General features: G+C 37.7%; 1 protein-coding gene across 1 annotated transcript in view; it reads right to left on the bottom strand.

Annotated features, from left to right (window-relative positions):
- The window catches only part of TUNAR (TCL1 upstream neural differentiation-associated RNA), a 61,816-nt gene that overhangs the window by 24,920 nt on the left and 12,166 nt on the right, over window positions 1-24,730 (bottom strand). Inside the window, exon 2 of the mRNA XM_066321827.1 lies at window positions 3,556-3,850. Coding sequence (XP_066177924.1) covers window positions 3,556-3,594 — 39 coding nt within the window. The 5' untranslated portion in view covers window positions 3,595-3,850. The remainder of the gene's footprint in view (window positions 1-3,555; window positions 3,851-24,730) is intronic.

The following is a 24,730-nucleotide window of genomic DNA, read 5'->3' as shown; positions in this document are numbered from 1 at the left end:
TATATTATAGGGATAAAATAAAGAAATGAACCTATTACTGTATTAGTGTACTGGATACATATCAAGCTGCTATGCTTGTTTTTTGTAATATTTTTTCTTTCTACCATAATGCGTCTTGTGGAAAAAAATCCTATGCAAAAAGGAACTGTTCTTCACAAATGGCAATCAATTAAATACTGCTTGTTATGTAATATATATCCTAATAATCTAGACATTTTAAGCATGGAAATTTGCACAGAGAAATTAAACCCAGATGATTTTATCCTTCCTCTTTCAACATACATCTATATTCTGTAGGAAGTTTACTATAATTACGATTTCATATTGTGTTTCTATGCTGTAAAAAGAAATGATCCTGGATCAACTAAAGAGCTAAACATCGTGTATTAAAAAAAAAACTGAACATATTTAATGTAGGAAAAATCTGGGTAAGTATCCTTGAACCTAATAATAGTGAGTATTTTGTAGTATCAGTGACGGTTCAAATGAACCCAGGATGGGTTCCTGGAAAAATTGACAATATCTAGTAGAATTGTTAATACTGTCAGAAAAATAATAAGGGAATGAATGTTTCCAATAAGAATACACTTTGTTTCTATTTGGAGGCCACTAATAAAGGTAAATTTTTGCATACTCTGAGAGTTTTTCTCTAACAATGTATCTGTACAGTTTCATGATTTTTAGGAATGCAATTAACCTATTTTTCTTGTTTAATTACAAGGCAAAAGGTTTTCATAGGTAAATAGAAAAATGATTTTGTTTAGAAGGGAAATCCAAATTATCCTGAAGCCTAATAAATCTGTTGCCATGACAATCAAAGAGCCTGATCTCATAAAATATTTTAGAATTTATTCACATGAGTAGTTCTTACTCACTGTGCTAGTTTTGACCTCTCCCATTCTGAGTGACCATTGTAAGAGATGGAGCCCCAAGTCATGGACTAAATGAACTCAACAGAGATTTTGTGGACATATCTGGATATTTTACAAGGGTGGTCCATAGACTAAGGGAGTGATATCTGCATATTACATATAAAGATGGGAAGAGGGGTTGGTTAATGAGGATGTATTGGATAGTGTGGTACCTGAGCATGAAGTAAATGTTGTAGAATAAGGAGCAGAGAATGTGTTTGGTTTAGCTGGAAGAGAGTTAATTTTCTTTCTAGTAATTAGTATGAGGTTATCTTTGATAGTATTTTCACAATACAGAGATGGTTTAGCTCTTGCTGAGCAGAGCAGAGCTTCCACAGTGCCAAAAGCCTTTGGTGCCTCTCATCCCACACTACCAGAGACTGGGCTGGGGCTGCACAAGGAATTGGGAGGGAACACAGCTGGTACAGATGATCCCAGCTGACCTAAGGGATATTCTATACAGTACAGCATATTAAACACATGAAACAGCATAAAAAACAGAGCAAAGACAAAGGAAAAGGGGAGAAGGAATGTTCAAAATTATACATGTTCTTCCCAAGCAACCATTACACACAATGGAGTCTGGCATTCCCAGAGGTGACTGTACACTTGCCTGCCCATGGGAAGCAGTGAATTAACACCTTGTTTTTCTTTGCTTGAGTGTGGCTTTTGCTTTACCTGCTAAAGAGTCTTTGTCTCACCCATGGCTCTCTCTCCTATCCCACCAGAGAGGACTGAGCAAGCAGCCCTGCTGTGTTTAGTTTCCAGCTGGGGTTAAACAAGAATATTCATGCAAGTTGTTCCACTGATTGACACAGAACTGCTGATCTGAGGTTTGCAATGGGCAACTTGAATTTAGGATGCAGTCCTTGTTCATATAGAGAGTTGAGTGGGTGACTTCCACAAGTAAGAGATTCCTTCTGACAGTGAAGAAGACATTTATGGCTTGTTTTGTTTTTCCTCAGTTTTGCTTCTTGGTTCTTACATTAGTCACACATTTTAGACAATAAAATACACAAAAATTCTGCTTCAATGCACAGGTGTATGTGTTTTGAACCTTTACTCCTAAAATCAAGGCTGATTCCTCTGAACCTTGTTGAAATGTTGTCACATTACAATGTGTTTTTTCATCTGTGCTTCCTCCTGCTGCAGTGATTTGAAGAAGTTGCACTACCATTCTCTCTTTAAAAACTGCCTTATGGAGTCCTCCATCATATAAGGAGGAGATTTATTGGGAACTACCACAAAATTACATCTTTTGAATAGTATTTAAGCTCTGATTCTTGTTCATGAGTCCTGCTGTGGCCTGGCTTTTGTGATTTGGCCTTATTTATCCTTCCCATCCCGAAAACCTGCTGCCAGGAACCTGTCATCTCCATACCCAGCTGCACAGTCCATGACAGCTGCCACACAAACCTGCTCCTGATCTTTTCCCAGCTCCATCAAAAGCAGTCAGATTTCCAAGGGGTTGCCCTCAGAGTGGAGGCAGGCCCTTACCACAGCATACCAAGAACCACTCAACTTTCCAAACTCAGTGATCAGCCAGGATGCATAAGAAAATACATGTTTCACATCACCACTATATCACCTTTTAGTTATACAATAATTTCTGAAACAAAGACCCAAGTAAACCAGTCTTCCTGGAAAAGAAATTTGTTCTTCCATCTCAGTTTATTAATTGTGCAACTCCTGATCTGCTTGGAAATTTCTTGACAATGACCCTAAGTATTTGTAAGTCAGGTAGTTACATCTGCTTGCATTCCCCTAGCACCTTTCATCCAGGAAGACGAAACCACTTTACAGTTATTAACAAAAAATATCTTGCAATGCCTACTGAAGTTATTTCTAATAACTCTCAACACTCCTCTAATACATAGCAAAAATTACTTGATGTGAGAACAACTTCTACCGGATTTGCTTATTTTATGACCTGGGTAATAATTCACAGTGGTCATTTTTGACTTTTTGACACGTGTAAAGGATCTGTCTGCCACTGTTTCTAAAACACAGCATCCAAGTCTGCACTTGACGGCTGTTTCCCATGGAAACAAAATAGAGTAAATCTTTTGTACCTGCCAGTATTGCAGACATTCAAAACCTTTCTGCAGCTTTCATTTGCTAAAATGATATTATTCAAGACCATTCTTACATTGATATAGGATTTCTTCTACTTCCTATTTTTGCCTTCTAGTGGTCAGTGCACAACTGAGGTGCAGGTAAGGTGTAAAACCATGACCCCAGAGAAACACACAGAGCAAGAGGAGGAGGAGGCAGGAGGAGGGGAATGGAGGGAGGGAGGGAAAAAGAGAGAGAAATGTCAAAGCAAATTCCTAAACATCCTCTTTAGCATGGAAATATGTACAATACAGCTGCAGATGCTCCAGCCCAAGTGCAAATGACAGCACAGGTGCACAAACACACACACACACAGACCACTGTCACAAAGAAAGGGAGAAAGGCAGAAATGATCTTAAAAGCTGCTGCAGTAATCAGGACACTTGCTCCTGAAAACAACTATGCAAGCAAGCATTCTTTTGTTACATCTGTACATTTTTTCAATTTTCATTTCACTATTGCTACTATTTTATACCTCTCACCACATCAGAAAGATAGCTATTATTAAAAGGAAGGAAAAAGGCCTTACCATGCAGTGCATCAGGAAAAGATGAGAAGCACAGAGCATGCTGCAGAGATTAAGCTCAGCATGGCATTCAGATATCCTTTGGAATTGAAGAAAATTGTCCAACCCATTCTTCCTAACAAAGCAGAAGAGTTTTCTCTAGGCTTGAATTTTTCACCAGAAGACAGATCCTTACAGTGCATTATATTTTCTTCTTCAGGAGATATATTTCCTCCAGTTAAGTTTCAGCTCCGCAATGCCATTTCCAATCAGCTCCAAGAAGTTCTTCATTCCCAGATTCGCGGTGTCATCAGAGGGACTCCAAAGAAAAGCAAAGAAAGAAAGAAAAAAAGAAAATAATACCTTACAAAAGCCCTGAAATTACCACTGAAAAGGAGAAGATATAAAAATCCCACAACCCCCCCTCATTTACTCTATTATCTGGGTGTTTCACAACAATCAGTACTACCTCTTTGGTCTCATATATGCAGTGCTGATCATTTGTAACAAAGGAAGAGGCAAAAACTTTCCCAATTTACACATGATGTATTTTCATTGCTGCTGCTCAATGTGTACAACCAAACAACCCTTTTTATCCTGAGGCATCTTTAAAACCATCTGACAAAAGCACCAGCTATCCCCTTTCCCTTCCCAAAGAACACGAATATTAAAATTTCTAGAAAAGTGTTGAAGAAAATCTGACAAACAACCAAAAAATACAAATCAGATTTAAAAGCAAAAGCCTTGAAGCAGGAAGCTTCTTAAGCAACGAGGTACTTTGCCTGAAGAATCTGGGGACACACACACATTAAGTACCGTAGGGAAGGAGAAAAGAACGGTGGCTAAGGGAGTGTTTGGAGAAGATGGGGTGGGACCAAATGGGTGTCAGGCAGGAGTGGGATCCTGAGTCACCCTCAGCCTCCTGCCTGCTCGCTGACAGCAGCTCGGGCTTCCCCTGCACTTTCTGCAAAGCATATTAATTGATTCTGGTTGCTGAGCAACTAACTCTGGGGAGCCACATCGACAGCTCCGGTTCCAGCGCAGCTCCAGCAGCAGCAGAGCGCGGGGATGGTCTCCGCCGCCTCTCCTCCTCCCGGGATCACCCACCCTGCCCGCATGTCCTTAGCTGCCCTGCAGCGGAGCTTTGCAAGGAAAAGAAAGAAGCCCTCGGTGGTGCCCAGGGAGAAGAGGTGGGATGCTGCCCCAGCCTGCTGTGCAGGACTCAGGAGGGCAGCAATGCCCCTCTTCCACCCTGCTGGGTGCCCGGGCCACAGGGGCTGGGAGCCACAGGAAACCCACCCAGATATGTCCACAGGTGGCTGAATCAGGGTGGGGCAGATGCCTTCTGAAAAGCAAAAATTATCTGCAAGGTGTTAAAATGACCAGAAAGTCCCACAGTTATCACAGAAACATAGAATATCAGGAATAGGAAGGGACCCACAGGGATTATCATAGTCCAACTCCTGGCCCTGAACAAGACATCCCCAAGAATCCCACCATGTGCCCGAGAACCTTGTCCAAATGCTTCTTGAACTCTGTCAGGCTGATGCTGTGACCACTCTTCTGGGGATCCTGTTCCAGTGCCCAACCACCCTCTGGGTGAAGAACTTCTTCCTAATATCCAATCTAAACCTCCTCTGACACAATTTGTGTCATTTGCTCCTATCTTATGTGAGTTTCCAGTTGAACATGTGACCATTTAAGCTCTGTCCCTGCAATAACAGTAACTATTGTTTATTCCTGACCTGTTTATCATGTTGAACTTCAGACAGAGCAGACATTTGTCTGGCTGAAAGGGTGCCCTCTAAACCAGAACCACCATGCATAGGAATTGCCTAGGTGTCTTTGACACTGTTTTTGATACTGCAAAAGAGATATCTCTGACAAAACCTTATAATTGCTTTAACTGATACACTTCCATGGAAGAGCGAAGCAGCAAAGAGGCCATTTAGTTTTGGTCCACAAAAGAGATGGGATAACTGGTAACTGGAGCTGGCTCAAAGGGGTTTCTCCTACAGTGCCTCGACTGATGGCCCAGTAGGAGCAACACAGAGGATTTCTGCAAGGCTGATGCCAAGGGGATGGACCCTGAGCTGGGCCTAACCCCTGCAATTAGTGGCAGGGCTTCCACTGACTTCTCCAGAGTCTGAAAGAACTCCCCCAAACACCACAGTGTCTAAAAGAGGACATTTCCCTTGTGGCGTATAAATCCTTAGTCAGATCATGGCATTTGTTCAGCACTGACTAAGCTGTCTTTCTGTTGCACAGGTAAGATGTAAGAAATGAAAAGACCTCGAGATTTCTCTCCCCGTGACCTGGCAGTAAGTACAGCACTAGATCTTGGCCAAACTGCTCACGCATGATTACTGTCAAAGATCTGAGCCAGATCAGCTCTTTATTCTGTTATAGTGATAGGATAAGTTAAAGGGCAAGGCCCTGAGAACGGCCTTAGCTTGCAGTCACAGAGCAGAATTATCTAATTCTCCCCTTGAAAAACTCCAACCCATATCTAGTAAGCCCTATCTAAGTGGCAAACACCAGGTCTTTGTGAAAGGGACAGGTTATCTTGAGGAAGAAAATTACTTTTCTGACAGTAGTTTAGCTGCACCACACTGCTTTCATACTTTATAAAGAAAGATCTACAGTTTAGTCTCATTTTCTTAGCAAAGCCAGATGCTTCACATATATTCAAAGTTCAGGAAGAGCCATCAGATCCTGTTAGCAGAGCTGCTGTGTGAAGCAGATTGCAGAACATATTCGTTCATCCAATATGCTTATTGATATGAGCATATACTGGGAATTCCTTATTCCCCAAGCACAACATCCAGAGAAATATGGGAACATTTAGACTAAGGGAACAAACAGAGGTGGAGAGATTTCATAAATTCTTGCAAAGGAATTATTAAGTCTATATGAACGTATCTCACCAAATACATTGCAAAGAAAGATTTCTTTCAGCATGATAAGTTGTTGTTTTATATTTCCACTATTACTCCTTTACATTCATGCTGCTGCCTGTTTTTATCCCCAACAGTATGATCTCTAAAAAGTGTAACAACAAAGTATTAAGATTTTAATGTGCTTTGTTTTGTCCTGTATCTTTACAAGGCAAAATACCCAATAGTGTAGAAGTCCTTTGTAGTGGAGAAAATATTAGATGTTTTAGGGAAGGGCAGTTTGAAGGGCAAAACAATAAAACAAAACAACCACAGAAAAAAAGCAAGTCAACAACAGGTAGTTTGAAAAGGACAGCAAACTAGCATGTAAGAAGGAGCTATCAGATTATGAAAAAAAATAGGAGAGGTAGATTTGGAGATGTCATCATTTGTGCAACTTTTTTACCTTTCTTTTAGAAAAATGGAAGGCTGCTTAGATAAAATTCAGCAGGTACAGTATCTCTCTCTCACTTACACAAGACTTGAATTTAATCTCATATAAATGCTTTTTATTATTCATTGAAAAAGCTGACTAATGCATATGTTCTATTCTTTTTCCATTTTAATGTATCTTTTCTCTTCCCACCTTTATATCCTTTCAATAATAGCATTATCCTCTTTGAGAAAATAGGTGTCCTGTGGGTCTAAGGACCAGAGCAAGTTAGGACTTAGTCAGCCCTCATTCCCTGAGGAATGGGGCAACAGCTGGTATCCCATCAAAACCTGGCAGTGCTCTCCATGGTAAAGCCCCTGAGCCAGACAGGACCCCTGCTACAGGACCTTGGGCACCAAAATAACTGGGAGGTGAAACAAGCCATGGCACCAGCTTGGACAGAAGCCTATTTCTGATCTTGGACTCTATTGCCAGGACCTGATAGTGAGAGAAAGTCCCCAGGGAGACAAAGGGGAAGGAAAAAGATGCTTCTGTCGATATGCTCTAGTCCAGAGAGTAGGCAAGGGCCAAGTGGAAAGATGGCATTTGAAAAAGGCAAGTGAGTGCTGCAGCAAGCATGAAGTGGTGGCTGAGGCCAGGCAAACAGCGCCTGTCTCTGGAGTGAGTGGATGTCTGTGCTGCAGGGACAGAGGGCAGCCCGGGTGGATGGGCTCCTTACTGTGCTGGGCAATTACTCTTTTCTGCCCTGAAGCACAGCAGAGGCCCCTGGCGACATGGGAGATGGGAGAACAGACTGCCAGATATTTAAGAATCTGAAGCAGAAAAATCTCTCGGGAATCTCCCTGCAAGTCAGGAGCAGGGAAGACCAGAGAGCTGGAAGCAGAGGTGCACCAGCTTTGTCCTTTGTGTGCTCAGACTGCTTCTGCAGTGCCTGTCAGCAGCAGGTGCCTTCTCACAGCACAGTGCAGAGGCCACCAAGTGACATGGGAAACCTCCTCCACAGCTGACCCAGCTGCCTGCCACAGTATGGTCCAGACACTGAAAGCAGATGAAACAGCTTGTTTCCCAAAACTTTAGCCTTCATCACAATCATAGCTTAATACTATGAAGACCATAATTTTATTCCTGTAATTATAATCTCCGCATCTTTTCCAGTATCTGTGATTTGAAAGTGAATTAGGTTTTTAAATGCAGTATTGTATGTAAAAGATACAGTAATTTTAACAGAAATGCAAGGATATGTCCAGATAATGAAAATTATTTAACATACGAAATAAAAGGTATAATTCAGTTATTAACCAAATTTTGATTAAAAACTTGTGAAAATTATTTTCAAACAAGTGTTATGGGCATGTTTCTCATTTTGACTCATTTTCAATTTGATCTCATTTTCAATATCCTGTGTCACATTTGCTATTCAGTCAATTACAGCACAAACAACTGAATTGATTTATTGCCTTTTTAGTTTAAATGCTGTAATACGTGCAGGAGACTCTGAACTTCAGTGAGTGTATTTTCAGTTCATCAACAATTAATTGAAAAATCAAACTGTAAGAAATATACCTTCATTCAAAAAAAAAACCAACAAAACATGATAGAGAATTTATACACAGTTCCATCTATCTGCAGAATATTTAGCATTACTAAACCCTATTTTTAACACATTTTAAATATATTATTAGTGTAATAATTATTTTCCATATTCTGTATGGCAACTGGTCTCTTTTCTGTTTTCCATCCATGCAAATCAGACTAGGATACCATGATTGTCAAAAACTTACAACACTAGGAAAATAGTATATGGTAAGTAAATGGTAAATAAAGCCAGTAAAATTGAAAACATTTAAGATGTGTTATTCTCTTTCTTTTTAAATAAATGTTGCTTTACTATAACTTAACTGCCAACTGACTGAAGAATGATAAAAGGTTACAACTTTTGTTTGATAATTATTGGGTTTTAACATACATAAGTTAGTCTGAAATAAATATTAGTGGATCTGACTTTTATTTAATTTGTGGAAAAGTAATCCACTTACATTCACTGATTTCAATGAAATCACCCTTAATTTACATCAGTGTAGTGAGTATAATCAATTGCACTACTAATTTTTGTTCATTGCAGAGTTAACTTCAGTTTAAATTTGTTATGTACCAGTCATATAGCACTGTTTCCTTACATCACTCTAGCTCTAAAAACAGCATTTCAATACTGCTGCATCAAAAATATATGCACAAAAAAATCTGACTACCTGGCACAGCCACTTTCATTGCAGAAAATATACACACAAAGCATCTTTTTTTCCTATATGAAAAGAAAACCTGTTCTGAAATTAACCACTTAGCATACAAATGAAATAAAATTAATGATTTCAACCCATTTAAAAACTGATATCTTGACCTAGACTTCAATTTTGTACATGCAAAATGCAGTGGCAGTTGTATTTTTAGGGGGAAGTCATTGATATTGAACACAAGTAAGATATCAAAATAGAGAGTTTTATCCTAATCCTCTGAAACAGGTAGAAAAATGCTCCCTGATTTCTAGGGGAAGATGACTGACCTGCATTCTTAGGAGACTACTCCAGTCTCAGACAGAAACTGCTTAGCCTGTTGCACCAAACAGAGGCAGCCTTGCCCCTCTAAAGCTGCTGAAATGGACTAGTTCTGAACCACTCCAGAAGACAAGTACTATGTTCTGAGAGGCAATAATGTGTTTGCAGTGTCTGTGCTCAAAGTGGAATCTCATTAGAAAAACAGTAATCTTGCTGCACAGCAGTGTAGTAAGATAGGACATGCAACGCATGAATTCATTGAATCCCAAGGGTGATCATCTGCCTGAAATTCTTTCCTAGATAAGCATGTTCACACGTGGCAAAAGAAGCTCTCAAGCAGCAACAGTTATTACTGCCGAATAAATATTCACATTATTTCTCAACAGGCAATATACCCACTGGGAAAAAAAATAAAATAATAGTATGCTAATGAAGGATTAGGCAGACATGGGCTAAATTAGTCCTGCTACTCCACTTCTGTTAAGCTCTTGGGTGTGTATTACATGACATTACTATTTAATACCATAGAAAAAAATTTCTCTCTCTTCTCTCTTTTTTTTTCCTTTTCTCCCTTTTTCTTTTTTTTTTTCTTTTTTTTTTTTTTTATTTAGTGTTTGTTTGGTTTTGATTTTTGCCCTTTAGCAAAAGAGATGGAGGTTTCCTTTCCTTGGATTAATTTCCAAGCATTAAGAAAAGTAACATAACTTGAATATTTATATGATTCACACCTAAACCTCTTAATTACTACACAGGATGTTGCTAAAATTAGTGTTGCATAGCAGCCAAAGTAGACCTAAACATTATTCAATACTCCAAAATATACAGTATGGGTGTTGTCATGATACTGCACGGTATTTGAATAAATGCACCTTGAGGAATGTGACAGAAGCCAGATTTAAGTAGCTGCTGTCATTTCTCTTCTGAATGCAGCTGATCTCCAGAATACCAGTATTCTGACTGGTAAAACCTCTCAAATGCCTGTTCATTCTTTGCTTCACAGAAGACTCAGCAGCCGGTTTGATTTTCTTTTCACCACTAGCAAAGGTGTCTTTGTAAGCATCCTTCTGGTGAAAGTCACTTGGAACAGCTCTGAAAGTCTCTCAAGTTTAACAGAGAATGCCCCTTAGCTGGTGGGGGGAAAATCTCCATCTGCAATCCTCTGCCAGCTTCTTTTGAGTCCCTCCTAAATAGTCACTCCATTGATGGATATTTTGAAAGCTTTAGTAATTAATAAGTTCCTGGTATTCAGAAGGATTCCACAGAGTTAAATGATACCAGAAAAATACACAAATATAGATCCACAAGGTACTCCGAGCAACCTCCTCTTAAAAAAAAAACAAAAAAAAGCAGTAAACCAAGACAAATCAAAACCAACCTGAACATGTTAGCTCTTTATGATATGTGTTTCTCAAATATCCCAATTGCTTTCAGGCTTTTCCTTGGAGCTGGTCTCTGTTTAATTAATTAATCACAGTATTTGCACATCTTGAATGCTTTGTTTTAATGTCTCACTCCCTTCTGTGGATTTCTCTGCTGTGAGATTTTAATGAGAGCCATTTCTCATGTTTTTATGCAGAATTATTATATGGAGGAGAAAGTGATAATAACTCAGTCTTCTCTTAATTACAGTTCTAATTATTCTTAGAAGTTTATTTATAATTGTGTCTGCTAGCAGGATTTGTTTCAATTATCATAGCCAGATTGGAAATAGAGCTTAAATGAATTCTTTCTGTAAACAACCATATTTTAAAACAAGCAAACAAGAAATATTAATATTTATTTTTAACTCAAAATTCTTCCTTCTCTGATAGTCATTCTTGTAAACAAAAATATTAGAGAATCGTGTAACATTTTTGCCCTTCAATACTAATAATACTTAAGGTAGCAAATGTTCTCAGAGGACACAAAAAACTTAATTAAGAAAAAACCTATTTATGGTCAAAGGGTCTTTTTTCTTTCCCTAAATGATAATAAGGGCTTTTATGTTAAAAGTCTTCAGATAGGAAGCCTCACCTCTAGAGGCACAGCAAGCAGTGCCATTACTCAAAGAGAATAAGTGTTCTTTCAAGGGTGAATGGGAAAGAAATATCTATTTTTGATGCTGTTAGATTCCCACTTGCCGGACAGGAAACCCTTTGTTTACCACAGTATTTCTACAATAATGCAGACTTCATCTGGAAAGTAAGCTGCTCAAAGATCTCAGTTCAGGAAATCTTGTTTTCAGGGAAAAACTGTTCAACAAAAATTATCTTTAGAAAGTACAATCCTATACATATTATTTCATTTTTCATATGAAATAACATTATTCTAACCAGAGTAATTGATCTAGAAGTAATTATAGGATGACTGAAAGAGATTTAGAAATGGGTATTTCAGTATGCACAGATGGTTGATATGCACATTCTCCTCCAACAGCAAAAATGTATAAAAGTTAGGGATTAATTTGGAGTGAGATTCATATCTTGGCTATGGAAAGAAATAATAGCTGTTGTTAGGTAATGGATTTGTAACCCGACAGACAGAAAATGACAATGTGCTGTACTGCATGTTTCAAATCTAGAGACAAACAGTTTGCCTTCATATCAAACACATTTCCCCTCAGCACCGGTCCCCTGCAAGCCCCTGCTCCCTCACCAAAACCAGCACGGGAAGAGAAGCCTGTGAGACTTACCTGTTTGCCTTCAGAAGATGAGGAAGTTTAAAGCATCAAAGTTCTCGTGACAATCAGCCACTAGCACTTATCTTACACGGAAATAATTACATTCTTCCATCTTTTAGCTTTCTCAGTAAGTGAAAGCTGATGATGGATGCCAGCAGCCTTGTTAAAATATCACTGTAATCCGTTCAAGCTCTGGAGATTGCTTAGAAAACCAAGTGATAAACATGCAGTGTCTAGAGCTTCACAGGCAGCTCAGCATTTTCCAAGCTTGTACACATCTTCCTTTTCCAGTACGGTACTCCACAGAGCACTCGACCTATCTTCATTTGGGTAGAAAGAGCACAGTTGTTGAAAGTAAATCCTACGTGAACAGAAGTGTTCTGTGAGTTTGTTTTCTCACATCAAATAGTCATTATTTTGGGAAAGCAGACATCCTTTAATGCTTTTGGTTGCTGCTGTTCCCTCATCAAGGAAAAAAAAAAAAAAAAAAGCTTCAAATAGAAAAGCAAGAAGCAAAGAAGAGGATACAGCAGTTCAAGAAGCAGCAGGCAAGGATGGGTGTCTTGTGATTGCTTTGAGTTAATACTCCTCAGGGGGAGTTGAAAAAAGCACAAATACAGCAAAATCTGTCTTACAGAGTAAAAATCTGTTGTATAAGCCAGTCTCTGGCAAAGTAAAACATGTGCATTTACTCCATTAATTTCTAGCATGCCAGAGTGCAAAGGAAATTGGTAGCTTTCTGTTAACTAACAGCAAACAGGTAGGAAGGAGGAAAGAAATTTCAGTATATGTAACTACTCTAATTGAGTCTTCTCTCCTGAGAAATATATCAGATCTATTGAGGCTGTGAATGTAAAAGCAGTATTTATCAGTACCACAGAATATTTTATCATTATCAATATTTTCTGGAGCTTTTGTGGAGGGTGAACAATTAAGAGTGCTGCATCCCCGAGATGCAAACAGCACATTTGTGACTGGTCTTCCTGCAGCTTAAATATAACAGGTCTTTGGGGTCTCTGGAAAATATGAAGACTTCTAGAAGAATCCTAAGTACTGAACACTTTGGAGTAACTGACCCAATTACTGGCACCAAGCAATGGGAACTTCAGCCTAAAAACCTTAATTCAAATCTCCCTGAAGCCCATTAAAGTAGATTTTGATAGGCTGTGGATGAGGACCTTTGCCAGCTGGCTCCTTTGTCCCTGGGCATCAAGACACAGCTAGATCACTAAGTCACCAAAAACAACTTGGAAGGAGCTGTTTGAAACCCTGCTCTGACCTGAAGTTGTCCTGGATGTGACAGTGTGATGCTGGGTCTGAGTCTGCTCAGATAATATATGCAGCACTAACACATGCCTGTTCCCTTCAGGGCCAAAAAGAAAATAGTCCATTTATTTGTATGATGAGCCCAGTCACAGACTAAAACGCCACTGAGCCAAATGCTATTCAAGCATGAAACAAAGAAACTCCTCAGCTGCATGAATTTACTGTCCAGCTGTCACCTTTCATACTTTCCACACATACTACCCACCTGCAGTGCCACCAAATCTTGCAGAACACAGTGTTCTTGACTTTAAGCTTTCTAGTTATTAACCCTGCCATGCTCTGGGTCATTTTTCCCCTTAGCAGAGCTTGATCTAGCCCTTTCTATTCAGTGAAAACATCACATTTTGAAAAAACACCCGATTAACTCCTATTTCCATTGCCTTTTTTCGTTTGAGAGGTTGGAGTTGAGGTGCATCTGTGTTATACACTGAAAATAAGAAAAAATGGGGAAACCAAACAGAGCCATGTTTCATATTTAAGCCCTGAGGAACTGCACATGCCAGATACAACAAATACCATATCCCTGACACATAACAAATCATTGATAGTTCAGGGGATTGCCTCAAAATGCTGTAGTGCTTCGTTTGTATATTTCCTTCTTTTCCATAGTCACAATTCTGCATTTTGCTGCAATCTGAGTATTCTAGGCTTACGTGTTCATGGAAAACAGCCTTCCATTTGAGGGAGCTTTGGGGGCTGATCCTGTAGGGGAAGCATTTGCTCTTATGTCCCTGAGCATTAGGTATGCTAACTACTTTTTGTATCTGATGTCCAGGTGGAAGGCAAATACTCTTTCTAGATGTACAGGAACCCCACTGACTCTGGAATAGCCACAAATAGAAAGGTGTGAACACAGTTTTTTGAACACTGAAGAGAAAATCCCAGCCCACAGCCCAGTCCAGTAACTTTCAGTGACATCTTGAGTTGTAACAATGCCCTTCAGACCCACTGGGTCCGCAAGGAAATTTCCCTCTTCCTGGTCAGCTTTGCAATTTGGTTGGGTGTTTGAGCCTTCCCACTGGCACAGGGCTGCTTTCCAGAGCACCTCATGCAGCACCCCTGTGATAAAACGGCAGCAAAGCAGCAATTGCACCATCTAACACAGCAAACTGCACTGCCGCCCACAGAGAAACTGCCACTGGTGCAGCACACAGTGCTTTTTGCACACCAACATGCACTGGGCTGAAACTACAAATGAGGGGCTACTCCTGCACTGCCAGTGCAATAAAGTCTCTGGTGTTTCAGGGAGGATGTTTTCAGGATGGTTTCAACTCACACTCGACTTTACTAAATATGCTTGCAATGCATTGTGTATTTTTAGCATGTCAGGGCTCCTATTTTGGGTTACCAGCCTGAGAAATCTTGGAAGAGGTCTGATGTTGAACGAACCTTTGAAAGACTGGTGCATTTTAACACCGGGCAGTAGGAGAAGAAAAAAACTAGAAAGACAGCTGTAAGATATCAGTAGCTTCTTCCAGAAACAGAGGCCAATGGCCATGAAATTTGCCACTATCTTGCTAAGCATCAAGAAATCCAATGTTTTGACACTACAAAGTGCACCTGCCTCTGGAAATTATTTTGAATGCCAGAATTATCCCTTTTCCATCAGATACAATAATCTTTGTGCAAAAATATTTGCCTTATATTCTGTACAAAATACTTCCAGCACTCAAAGATACACTTTGGGAATAGAGGTCAATGTGTGTATGTCCCAAAGGTAGGATATTAATAACACTGGAAGGTCTATAGTTTTCTATGAGACATGGCATTTCAGCTACTGACTGTAAAAAATTGAATTTGTTCCAAGGGTTGTTTTTGCATAGGAAGGTGACACTACCCTTGCAGAGGACTTATGGGTATTCCCCTCTCATCCTGGGAGAGTCTGACTGTCCCAGGAAGGACTCTGAGCACCTTCAGTGCTTTTTGAAGGTCAGAAGGAACTGTAAGCCATATATATAAGCCATATATACACATACAAGTAAGGTATATATGTATAGTATAAACATACAAGTATAGTATATAGTATATAGTATTATATGGTATAATATACCATAAAAGCTCCTCAAGAAGCCAGAATCCTAACAAGCATAATAGAATGCTCATTGTGTCTGTCATCTGGATTTTTTTAGATACAATTCCAGCATGAAAACAGCCTTTGACAGACTGGGATCAATTAATTTTATGAAATACATGCATCTGCTCAAGCACCAAAGACCTCCAAATATTCTTTTTCTTTGTATCCTGCTCAGAGAACCCTCATCAAAGCAATTCTCTCTCTGTATCTCGGTAAGTTGTTTTCATTAAATAGCATATCCTGCATGATGTCCTTGGTGAAATATAATCGAATGGTATAACAGTCCCAAGACCAAAAAAAAAAATACTAAAAAGGCATAACTACTGAAAGTTAGCACTGTTCAGGGTGCAAAGCCTTGTGAGAAGGAACAATAAACAAGAAACACAAAAATAAAGAGGTGGAAACTGTTGTCTTTAGCAATAACATTACTTTTATTTCTAACCAGAAACATAAATCCTGATGCACTCTGTGCATATCCATATTCATATCTGGAATAAATTTATTTGTGCTGAAAAAACAAGTCCCAGTACATGAGATTCAGGAAGCTGAGTCTGCAGCTTAGGATTCAGTTATGGCTTAAGTTCAGTCATATTTTAAAATAAAATTTTGATTACTTCTACTTGTAGCAGGAGCAGCAAGAAATTAAAGAACTGTTTAATTTTGATTAAGCTCAAGGAGTTATTTTATGTGAGATATGAAATCAGTTCTAACACTGCAAAGCTGGACAGGCTGCCACTGAGCTACCTGGTGTTCCCTGTTAAAGAGTAGAACCTGTATTTAAACATATCCATATCATGCCAACACATGTCAACATGAATCTAAACTGACAAACAACTTTTTATTAATTGTCTTCAGCTCAGTGTAAGTGCCCAAATGTCTAAGCCAAGCTTGAAAAAGAGGCAGAATGTTTTCATGGTTCAGAGACAGAAACACTTTATCAAAGGAAAATTATTCTGGCCTTTCAGTTGCTTTAAGAGAAAGTTACAACATATTTCTTTCAGACATCATGCATGTGATAAATGGGGGAATACCATAATAAACTGCCAGAATATATCCATATAATGCCTTTTTTTTTTTTTTCAGATTTTTGTGAACTCTATAGGGCCCATTTTGAAGTGAGCCTGGTCCATTAGCTCTTGAAAAAAAGAAGAGCTGTAAACTGCCTGGTCACCCCTCAGAACCCTAAAAAGAAAAGATAAATTACAAAATGGAGGTGAGACAGAAAGAGGATGACTGAAGGCCAAATCAAGGATAAAACCAGTGGTGGAAAGGCTAAGGGCAGGGCTAAAAAGGAGATGTCAGGGAAAAAAGATCAACTGGAAGCGAGCACGAGGTATAGGTTGAGGAGGCATATGCATGACAGCATTGAAACTCATGTAAAAAGGGCAAAGGTGTGAAGCAAACAGCCTGGGATGCTGAAATCAGGTAAGAAGGCAAAAGATACCCCAAACTGTGATTTGATCATGTCCAGGAATTCACTGCCTAAGCCAAATTCTCTTCTGATCTAATCCCTGGTAAAAAAATTGATGGGGAGGAGGAAGGTGGGAGTGAGAATTACTTTAATTTGATTGTTCATCTTTTTAAACAGTTTTAGCCTGTCTTTCTGCACTAAGATTTTACTAAGATTACTTACTGAGGGCAATTCTTTCAGTTGTTCTGTGTTTACTACATGATATAGAGGTGCTTGGGATCTGGATACCTAGAACCAAACTAATTTCTCTCCAAGGACTGGGTCAAGTTCTTGAAATCTGAGCTGGAGCAATTTCAGAAAGTATTGCCTCACCCTTTCAATGCCATTTGCAAATTAAAAGTCACAGTCAACAAGCTGCCAAAGGAGCTGTTTAAGCTCTGTAAGTTTTACACTGCGCTGATACTTATTAACTGTGGGTAAGTATTAACTGTGGGTTAATACTTATGGATGGGTACATTGTCTCATCTGACCACAATGGCGATTTCCAGCTCAAAAGTATGCAAAAGTTGAGAGTGTTAGCTTTTAAACTTCTTTTGACTCCCCAAACCACACCAGTTTATATTTTACCTTGTTTCACTTTTAATTATATGCACTGTTTTCCACCAGGTGCTGCTTGTTCAATCTGTGTAAATGATGTTGAACTAGAATCCCAAAGGATCACAACAGTGGGTGTAATGGGGACATGTGTGAGACTATTATATTTTACAAATATAAGCTTATGGGTTAATTCATGTAGGAAGGAACCTCAGGAGGTCACCTAGTGAATGTTTGACTCTGACCCAGTTTAGCCCACTTGTCAGAAGTACCCAATTTGCACATAGACTTATCTGTAAAAGAAGACTTTTACTTTTGCACATCTTGAACAGATGTGAAAGACTTAGTTTTATTTCTTCTATTTCTTTTTCTCTGACTGCATTCTTTCAGGAAAGACAGTGCTTAAATACTATGAAGCTATTGCAATCATTCTAACTGCATGTTAGAATGTAAAGTTCATAAAACAAAAATAAATGAACCACAGATATCTTATATCAGCTTCTGTTTTGATTTGTGCATTGCATGAGGAAGATTCTTGGGGTTGTAAAGAAAAGATCACATATGGAAGATTCAGCCCAGTCATCCATTCATTCAGCATTTCCATTATAGAGCACCTGCGACCAGTCATTTCTCCTTAGCACTTCAAAGAGTACATGCAGTGATATTTTTTTAACTTTGAACAAAAAGAATGTTTGCATCTCATGTGACTCACTAACTCAACAGACCCATAATATATCAATCGAGCTACATGGAAAGAGGACTATAATAGCACAATGAGTCTGTAGTCCTATTTCTAATTAACATGGCTTAACTAGACACAATGAGCAATCTCACAGTGTAAGCACACTCCTGTGACAGCCATACAAAAAATAATCTGGAAAGGTTCAAAGGATTTCAGTCCAAAAACCTGGCTATTTTTTCCATCATCACAACTCAATTTCATTTCGACTTGCAGCTTTTGAAAGGAGCAGTCAAGAGCAGTATTGGAAGATGAGGGCCACTATCATCATTACCCATATGTAAAACAGACATAAAATTTACTTCCCACAAAAAGACACTGTGATATTTTTATTATCATTAATGAAATGCCTTGCAATCCACAGATAGAAAACATTGTCTAAGGTCAAACAGTTCTATTCATAAGAAAGTTTTTGTTTTTCAGTCCACAGATAACCACTGATTTGTTCTGCTCTTCCTTTTTCCTGAAGAATATTCTGTTGTTTGGTCTTTGGTTTTTACTTACATCCTCATCTTTGGAATCAGATAACACTGGGTTCTGGCACAGTGCTTTGCACATTTGCCCTACTCAATTTTAAAGAGCCTCCCCATTTTATGAAGTCAGGAAGGAAAATTTCAGTTTAAGAAATGCTAGTACCATATACATAACAAAATAGGATGTTTTAGGTCTGCAAAGTCACAATCTTCACCGAAAAGTAACATTATTCTCTAGTCTACCAGATTATGTTATAGTTATTCTATTTTTTAAGTATCTCTTATGTTTATCCAAGAACAACAAAATCAAGGACTCAAGACAAGCAAGGAATAAATAGTATTGTTGCTCCTATCTCTACTATCTGCAGCAGCACTTTGTCAGGAGCAGCTATTCTGAATCTTCTGTCCTGAGGCATTAAAGCAAAGGTCACGGTAACTTGTGCTCATGAAAGATTGTGTGGTCTTTCCCATAAGCTTCAGGTGACAAATGCAGAACCTTGGACAAAATCCAACTCAGGAAATTGCCTTCTAACTACATAAAATAATTTCTACAATTTCAATTGAGTAATGTATTTTTCTCCACGCTCCATCTTAAGCTCCTGTTCTTGGGTAGCCTTCAGTAACATGAGCACTTTACACAAGAGTTGATCTGAATTCTAAATACTCCTAAATAGTTAAACTTCATGAAATATTTTGGCAACTGGTTTCAAAGGAGACATAAAATCTCAAACATTTCTATTCCTATTTTATGTTGAAGAATTAACTTGTGCTAACACAGCATTTTCCTAAACTCTGTATTTAACTTCACAGTTGGTGATTTCGGATTCTTTTTATTTATTTTTCTCCTACATATGTTGGAAAAGAATTTCTTTTATAAGCTATCTTCTTAGAATCTGATTAGGAATTCTTAGCATGTGGAAGGAAGTCTTGTTTCTTTGCTTTTAGCATAGCAAATCTAATGGACACTGTGTTTATAGTTGTTTACCATAAAGCTGAATTAGTTAGAGAAGGACAATGGTCAAAGGGTAGATACTTTCAGCTGCTTGAAAACGTAAGCAGAGTCCCTGAATTAGCTTGTAATGCCACTATGAGCCTGAAATTTATGGGAAAAATTAGAACTAAGGTTCTTTGAATATTATGGTAGAAGGTTTTGGAAAAACTTAACTCAGCAAAGACACCAGAGAGCATAATCCAGGCTTGCTGTCCCACAGTAATTTCCCAGCAGATTATCAGGTTCTCTCCAAGAGCAGCCCCTGGGCAGTGACCCTTCTGGGGAGGCCCTGATCTCAGTCAGCTCTGTTCCAGTAGCTTGAGGAGGGTGAGGTTTATAGGCAGTGAAGGGGGTTTGGCTGTCTTGCTGCACAAGGAGTGTCACACTAAATCACTTTTAACAGATTTTGTTTTGCAGACACATGCCTAGCTAGACCTGTTGGAAATCTCAAACAGTTCCATAGATGTTGAATGACTTTGTTCCAGATGATGTATGTTTAAAGGTTACAGCTTTTGTAGAAATATAATTTCCACATTTCACTTATGAGTTTTCCTCTGTATTGTAACACCCAGTACTGGATGAAAAATATATTTATATTCTGTGAAGAAAAATTATCTCCTATGAAGACATAACCTGTAAAGTTCTTCTTGTCTACATAGGCTTATTTTCTTCTAACTGCATATATTTTTTCTGCAGTCAGTTTTAGATAATCATATCATTCTCAGCTAAGTTTTTCAAATGACATATGAAGTACTTATTTTATCAAACAGCTGCCACCAAAGAGTCTTAAAATGGAAGATTAAAATCCTCAAAGTCAGTCAGTGACAGCATTATACTTGCATATACAATCTTAATACAGCCACAGGTGTAGCAGTTTTGAATGCCATTTGCATATACTACTTCCTCAACATAGGGTCTTCTTATGATCTTAAAAATATTTGTGAAATTCAGCAGAAAATAAAGACCAGGTAGTATTTTCACAGCTAAATTACAGGAAATGGAAAAAATTTTGTCCATGTGTTTTGAAATCCTAAATATTTAATACATTACAGATTCTAATATGTGCAAGTGAGATTGGGGTGTGGAGAGGAAGGGAGAACTAGAGGGGTCATGGGATAATAATAATATTTTAGAAGATCGATAATCTATAAGGAAGGTGCCATTTACTAGAAAACATCAGCCCATAATTGCAGCCCTAAGATGATACACAGTAAGTTGCATGCTCAATTGTCCTGTTAGAGGCTACCAGGAAGTGTGATATTCTGGATGTTTACGTGTTCTTTCAATAATCTTCTATATTCAAGTTTGGGGCTCTTTTTTTTTTTCTTTTTTTTTTCTTCACAGCTTTAATGGTCTTCTGTTTTGTGTTATACACATACTCACGAGGATGAAGAGAACCAACTAGGAATATTTTCACAAAAATATATTTTGTTTTATAGAGTGAGGAATAATTTAACAGGTATGAACACATACTAAGAACAAATACCTAGTTCTGTAATTTATTTAATCTCTGATGTTGTATCTCTCTTTCTAAACATCTACTGTACAAACCTTTCCAAACCAGTTCTCATAAAATATAACACCATTGCATGGGTGATCATTATTAAGAGTTATAGTTCTGTTTTAAACTGTTTCAAGCTGAACAAAATGAAGCAAATAATTTTCTTATTTGTACTGTTATGCAAAATTTTCTTAACAAGTGATGAGAGTTTTAGTGGAGTTTTACAAAGACTTGGTCATGAAATCCAGAACAAGGAGAGAATCCTCACTCATATCGAATTTAGAGAAATGTTTCCTCAATATGCCCATTTCTTAGAATGCTGTTCATCTCATAGACCTTACACTTTCAAGTGTATAAATATCAGAAAGAACAGTGGTATTCATAACTAAATAATAAAAAAAAGAATTTTTTCTGCTTTTTATTTTATCTTTTTTTTTTTTATTTTATTTTAGCTTTGTCCATCAGCTAGTTATTTAAAACTTCAAATTTTCTTCCCAAAGAACTTCTTTATTCTTGTCTCTCCTTGGTGAAAATTTGGGTGAATTTATATGCAGAAAACACATAAAAAATTTGTAAGATTCTGCATAAATATTTCTCTATCCTTTCATACAATATTTCACTGTTACAGTACTTGATCTCTCTACAGTTTTAACAGAATACATGTCCTATACCTCCTAATAAATCATAAGAGAATACCTATTAGATAAGAAGAAAAAAAAAAGTTAAAAATGGTGATATGGAGTTCCTATATATATATATTAAAAAAAAAAAAAAAAAGGCTATTTTTCCTATAGGAAAAAAAAATAGCTTCTTGACATGGTTTAGGGCAAATTTGGGAGGAAAAAATATCCCCTCTATCAATCTTACAATTTAGAGCCCATATTATGCATAACCTAATTCAACACACAGCAGACATGCCTTGCCCATTGTCCTGTGGTGACTGTATGTTCCAGTATCCCCATCATCTATTTCTTTTCTGCTCAGAAATGGGTTAAGCAGCTTTAACAACTGTAAAGCTTTATGGTTTTCCACCAGAAGGGCATGTTACAATGAAGAAGGCAACACCAAATTTCATCTTCACAGTTTTGCTGGCCTATGCTGGAGGAAATGATAGACAATAAATCATATTTTTTCCTCCAGTCTGGTATTTCCCATGCTCTCAAAAACTATTATAAAGGGTTTTTAGATTTTTTCAGAAAGAAAAAAAAAAAGAAATTATAATTGTTCAATTTAGGGAAATACATGAACTTCTAAATTATTTTAAAGTAGGGCAGATACACCACAAGACTTTTAGAAAAATAACTTCTAGGTTTCCTGTTTCAGCATTAAAATTTAGAGATGAAATTCTGTTATATTTCCCTCTAGTGACTACTTTCATTGAAATAGGATTTCATTCAGATTTACTGTGAAGTAGCAGAATGGGAGATGACCCCTTAAGGCAGCCACTCACTTCTCTTGTAGCAAATTATGTAATTCTTGAATTTGATTTCCAGCGCACATGAGGCATTAGATGTGCTTTAGTTAAAAAGAACAGGGATGAGAATCTAACATAGAGAAGGCCTTTATTCAAGTGCTCTAAAATGGATTTTGAAGATGTTTTCAGTTTTGGTATCTGCTGCTCTGTGAACGTGTGTTTTGGGATCAACTTCCATGAATTCAAGTGAGACCATTTTTCTCACGTTAGGACAGGTTAGTATGAACCAATTACTCCCACATAAAAAGCTGAATGTCTATTTGAGACATTCTCTATTTCGGCCTATCTGGGGTGATGCTTTTGCAGGCATTGGAAATTTTGCTTCAGTTTTACGACCTTTGAGAAATTTTACCTATTATTTCATTCTTTGGTGTTGGGAATTTATATCTCAGAGTAGAAGTAAAAAAAACCCAATTCTAAGAAAAGCATTGTCAGAATTCTCTGCCCATTCTTATTCCTTCCTGTTATAGCCTCAAATTTTATTTAAGAAAAGAAAAAGAAGAGCAGTGGTAGGGGAAGCTTTTACAAAAAAACCAAAGGTTTGTTTGTTTTTTTTTTTTTTTTCTAACAGCAAGAAGAAACCTTTAGGAATTCCCAGATGGAGTAATACAAGGGAACAAAAGTAATTGCATGTTCAGGCCTACTGCCATCACTAAAGATAATCTCTTGCATTCCTTGGGAAAATTTTTGACATCAGCTCATTGAATTTAAAAAAAGAATCTTCATCTATAATTTGCACAAACCCATGATGCTGTGCAAACCCACAAGCCCGGCCACCAGCAATGAGTGTGAACATCTTTTTCAAAGCCATGGTAAGGTGTGGCTGCTTCCAAAGTCCTTTCCATGTCTTTCCAAGACTTCCAGTCAACAGATCACCTTAAGCCATAAAATCTCCCTGGCATGTGCTTTCTTTTCCAGAAAATTTATTTGAGACAGTATAAAGGTAATATAGAACTAAACACATCTTTGCACAACTTAGTAAAACCTTTCCTGATCACATTTGAGACCCAGAAGACACAACTCATTGATCTTTGTTGGTATTATGCCTCTATCACTGTGGCTGGATGATCTTTCCCCTTTAGCTGAATGAGTTAAATCACAACTAAAGCATTAGTAAGTCAGTTATGGAAGTTTTTCTTGGTTTCCTTTGGTTTTGTACTAACCAGGAAAAAGTATTCCAGGTCAGAGAAAGAATTTTCCATCCTTCCAACCCTCATGCATTTGGTTTGCCTACAGCCCTAATACATCTTCAGCTACCAGTGAACAAAACCATGATGTACCCACATACATCTTTGCCTTGCATGCATCTTGTCAGGTGCTCCACTGAAAACAGAATTACAAGGAGTATTTAACAGAAGACCCTTTTGTAGTGAACCCATCATCTTCTGAAATGTCTTTATTTCAGTGCAACTGCCTTTCCATCCACTTGATTTGTATTTCCTGTCACAGTCTAAGGAATTTCTATATTATTTTCATTTCATAAATCCATCATATGAGATAGCTTTAGGAAAGTCAATAATATTATACCTTTTTCTCCATTCATCTTGAGAAAGAACATTTTTTTTTAACTTCTACATTAATGATGAAAAATTGACTGCAGTTTTGGAGAAGAATTTACTTATTAAAATCTGAATTAATCATATAAAAGGAAAGTCCTCATTGCCTTATTATGTAGTAACCACAAGTAGTGAAAAGATTTTCTTTGTCTTGGGTTTTGTCTTTGCTCTCATAATCCTGTTTATTTTTTTTTTGCAGTAATATTACTTCTGGTGTATGAACTACCCCTGATATAATATTTAAAGTAATAATTACATGGGTCAGAAAATTTAACCAAATGTTTTGTGATTTCCTAAGTTAAAATAAAAACTTAACTTCAGATTTTAAGAAAATACATGTATTTTTTGTTCATTTTCAAGGGGAAAATATAGGTAATTTTCTGCTTAAGAAACCATATTGAACTCACAGGATTTATACCAACAGATAATTTGACTGAGAGGGTACAAGATTTTGAATTCTTCCATACTGCCTACTTTAATTATTTAGCAGACATAAGTCTATATATCTTGTTGGGTTTT

This window comes from Sylvia atricapilla, chromosome 6, assembly GCF_009819655.1.
Source record: "Sylvia atricapilla isolate bSylAtr1 chromosome 6, bSylAtr1.pri, whole genome shotgun sequence".
Classification (NCBI taxonomy): Eukaryota; Metazoa; Chordata; class Aves; order Passeriformes; family Sylviidae; genus Sylvia; species Sylvia atricapilla.
Note: the sequence above shows the minus strand (reverse complement) of the source record. Positions and strands in the feature narration are given on the sequence as shown.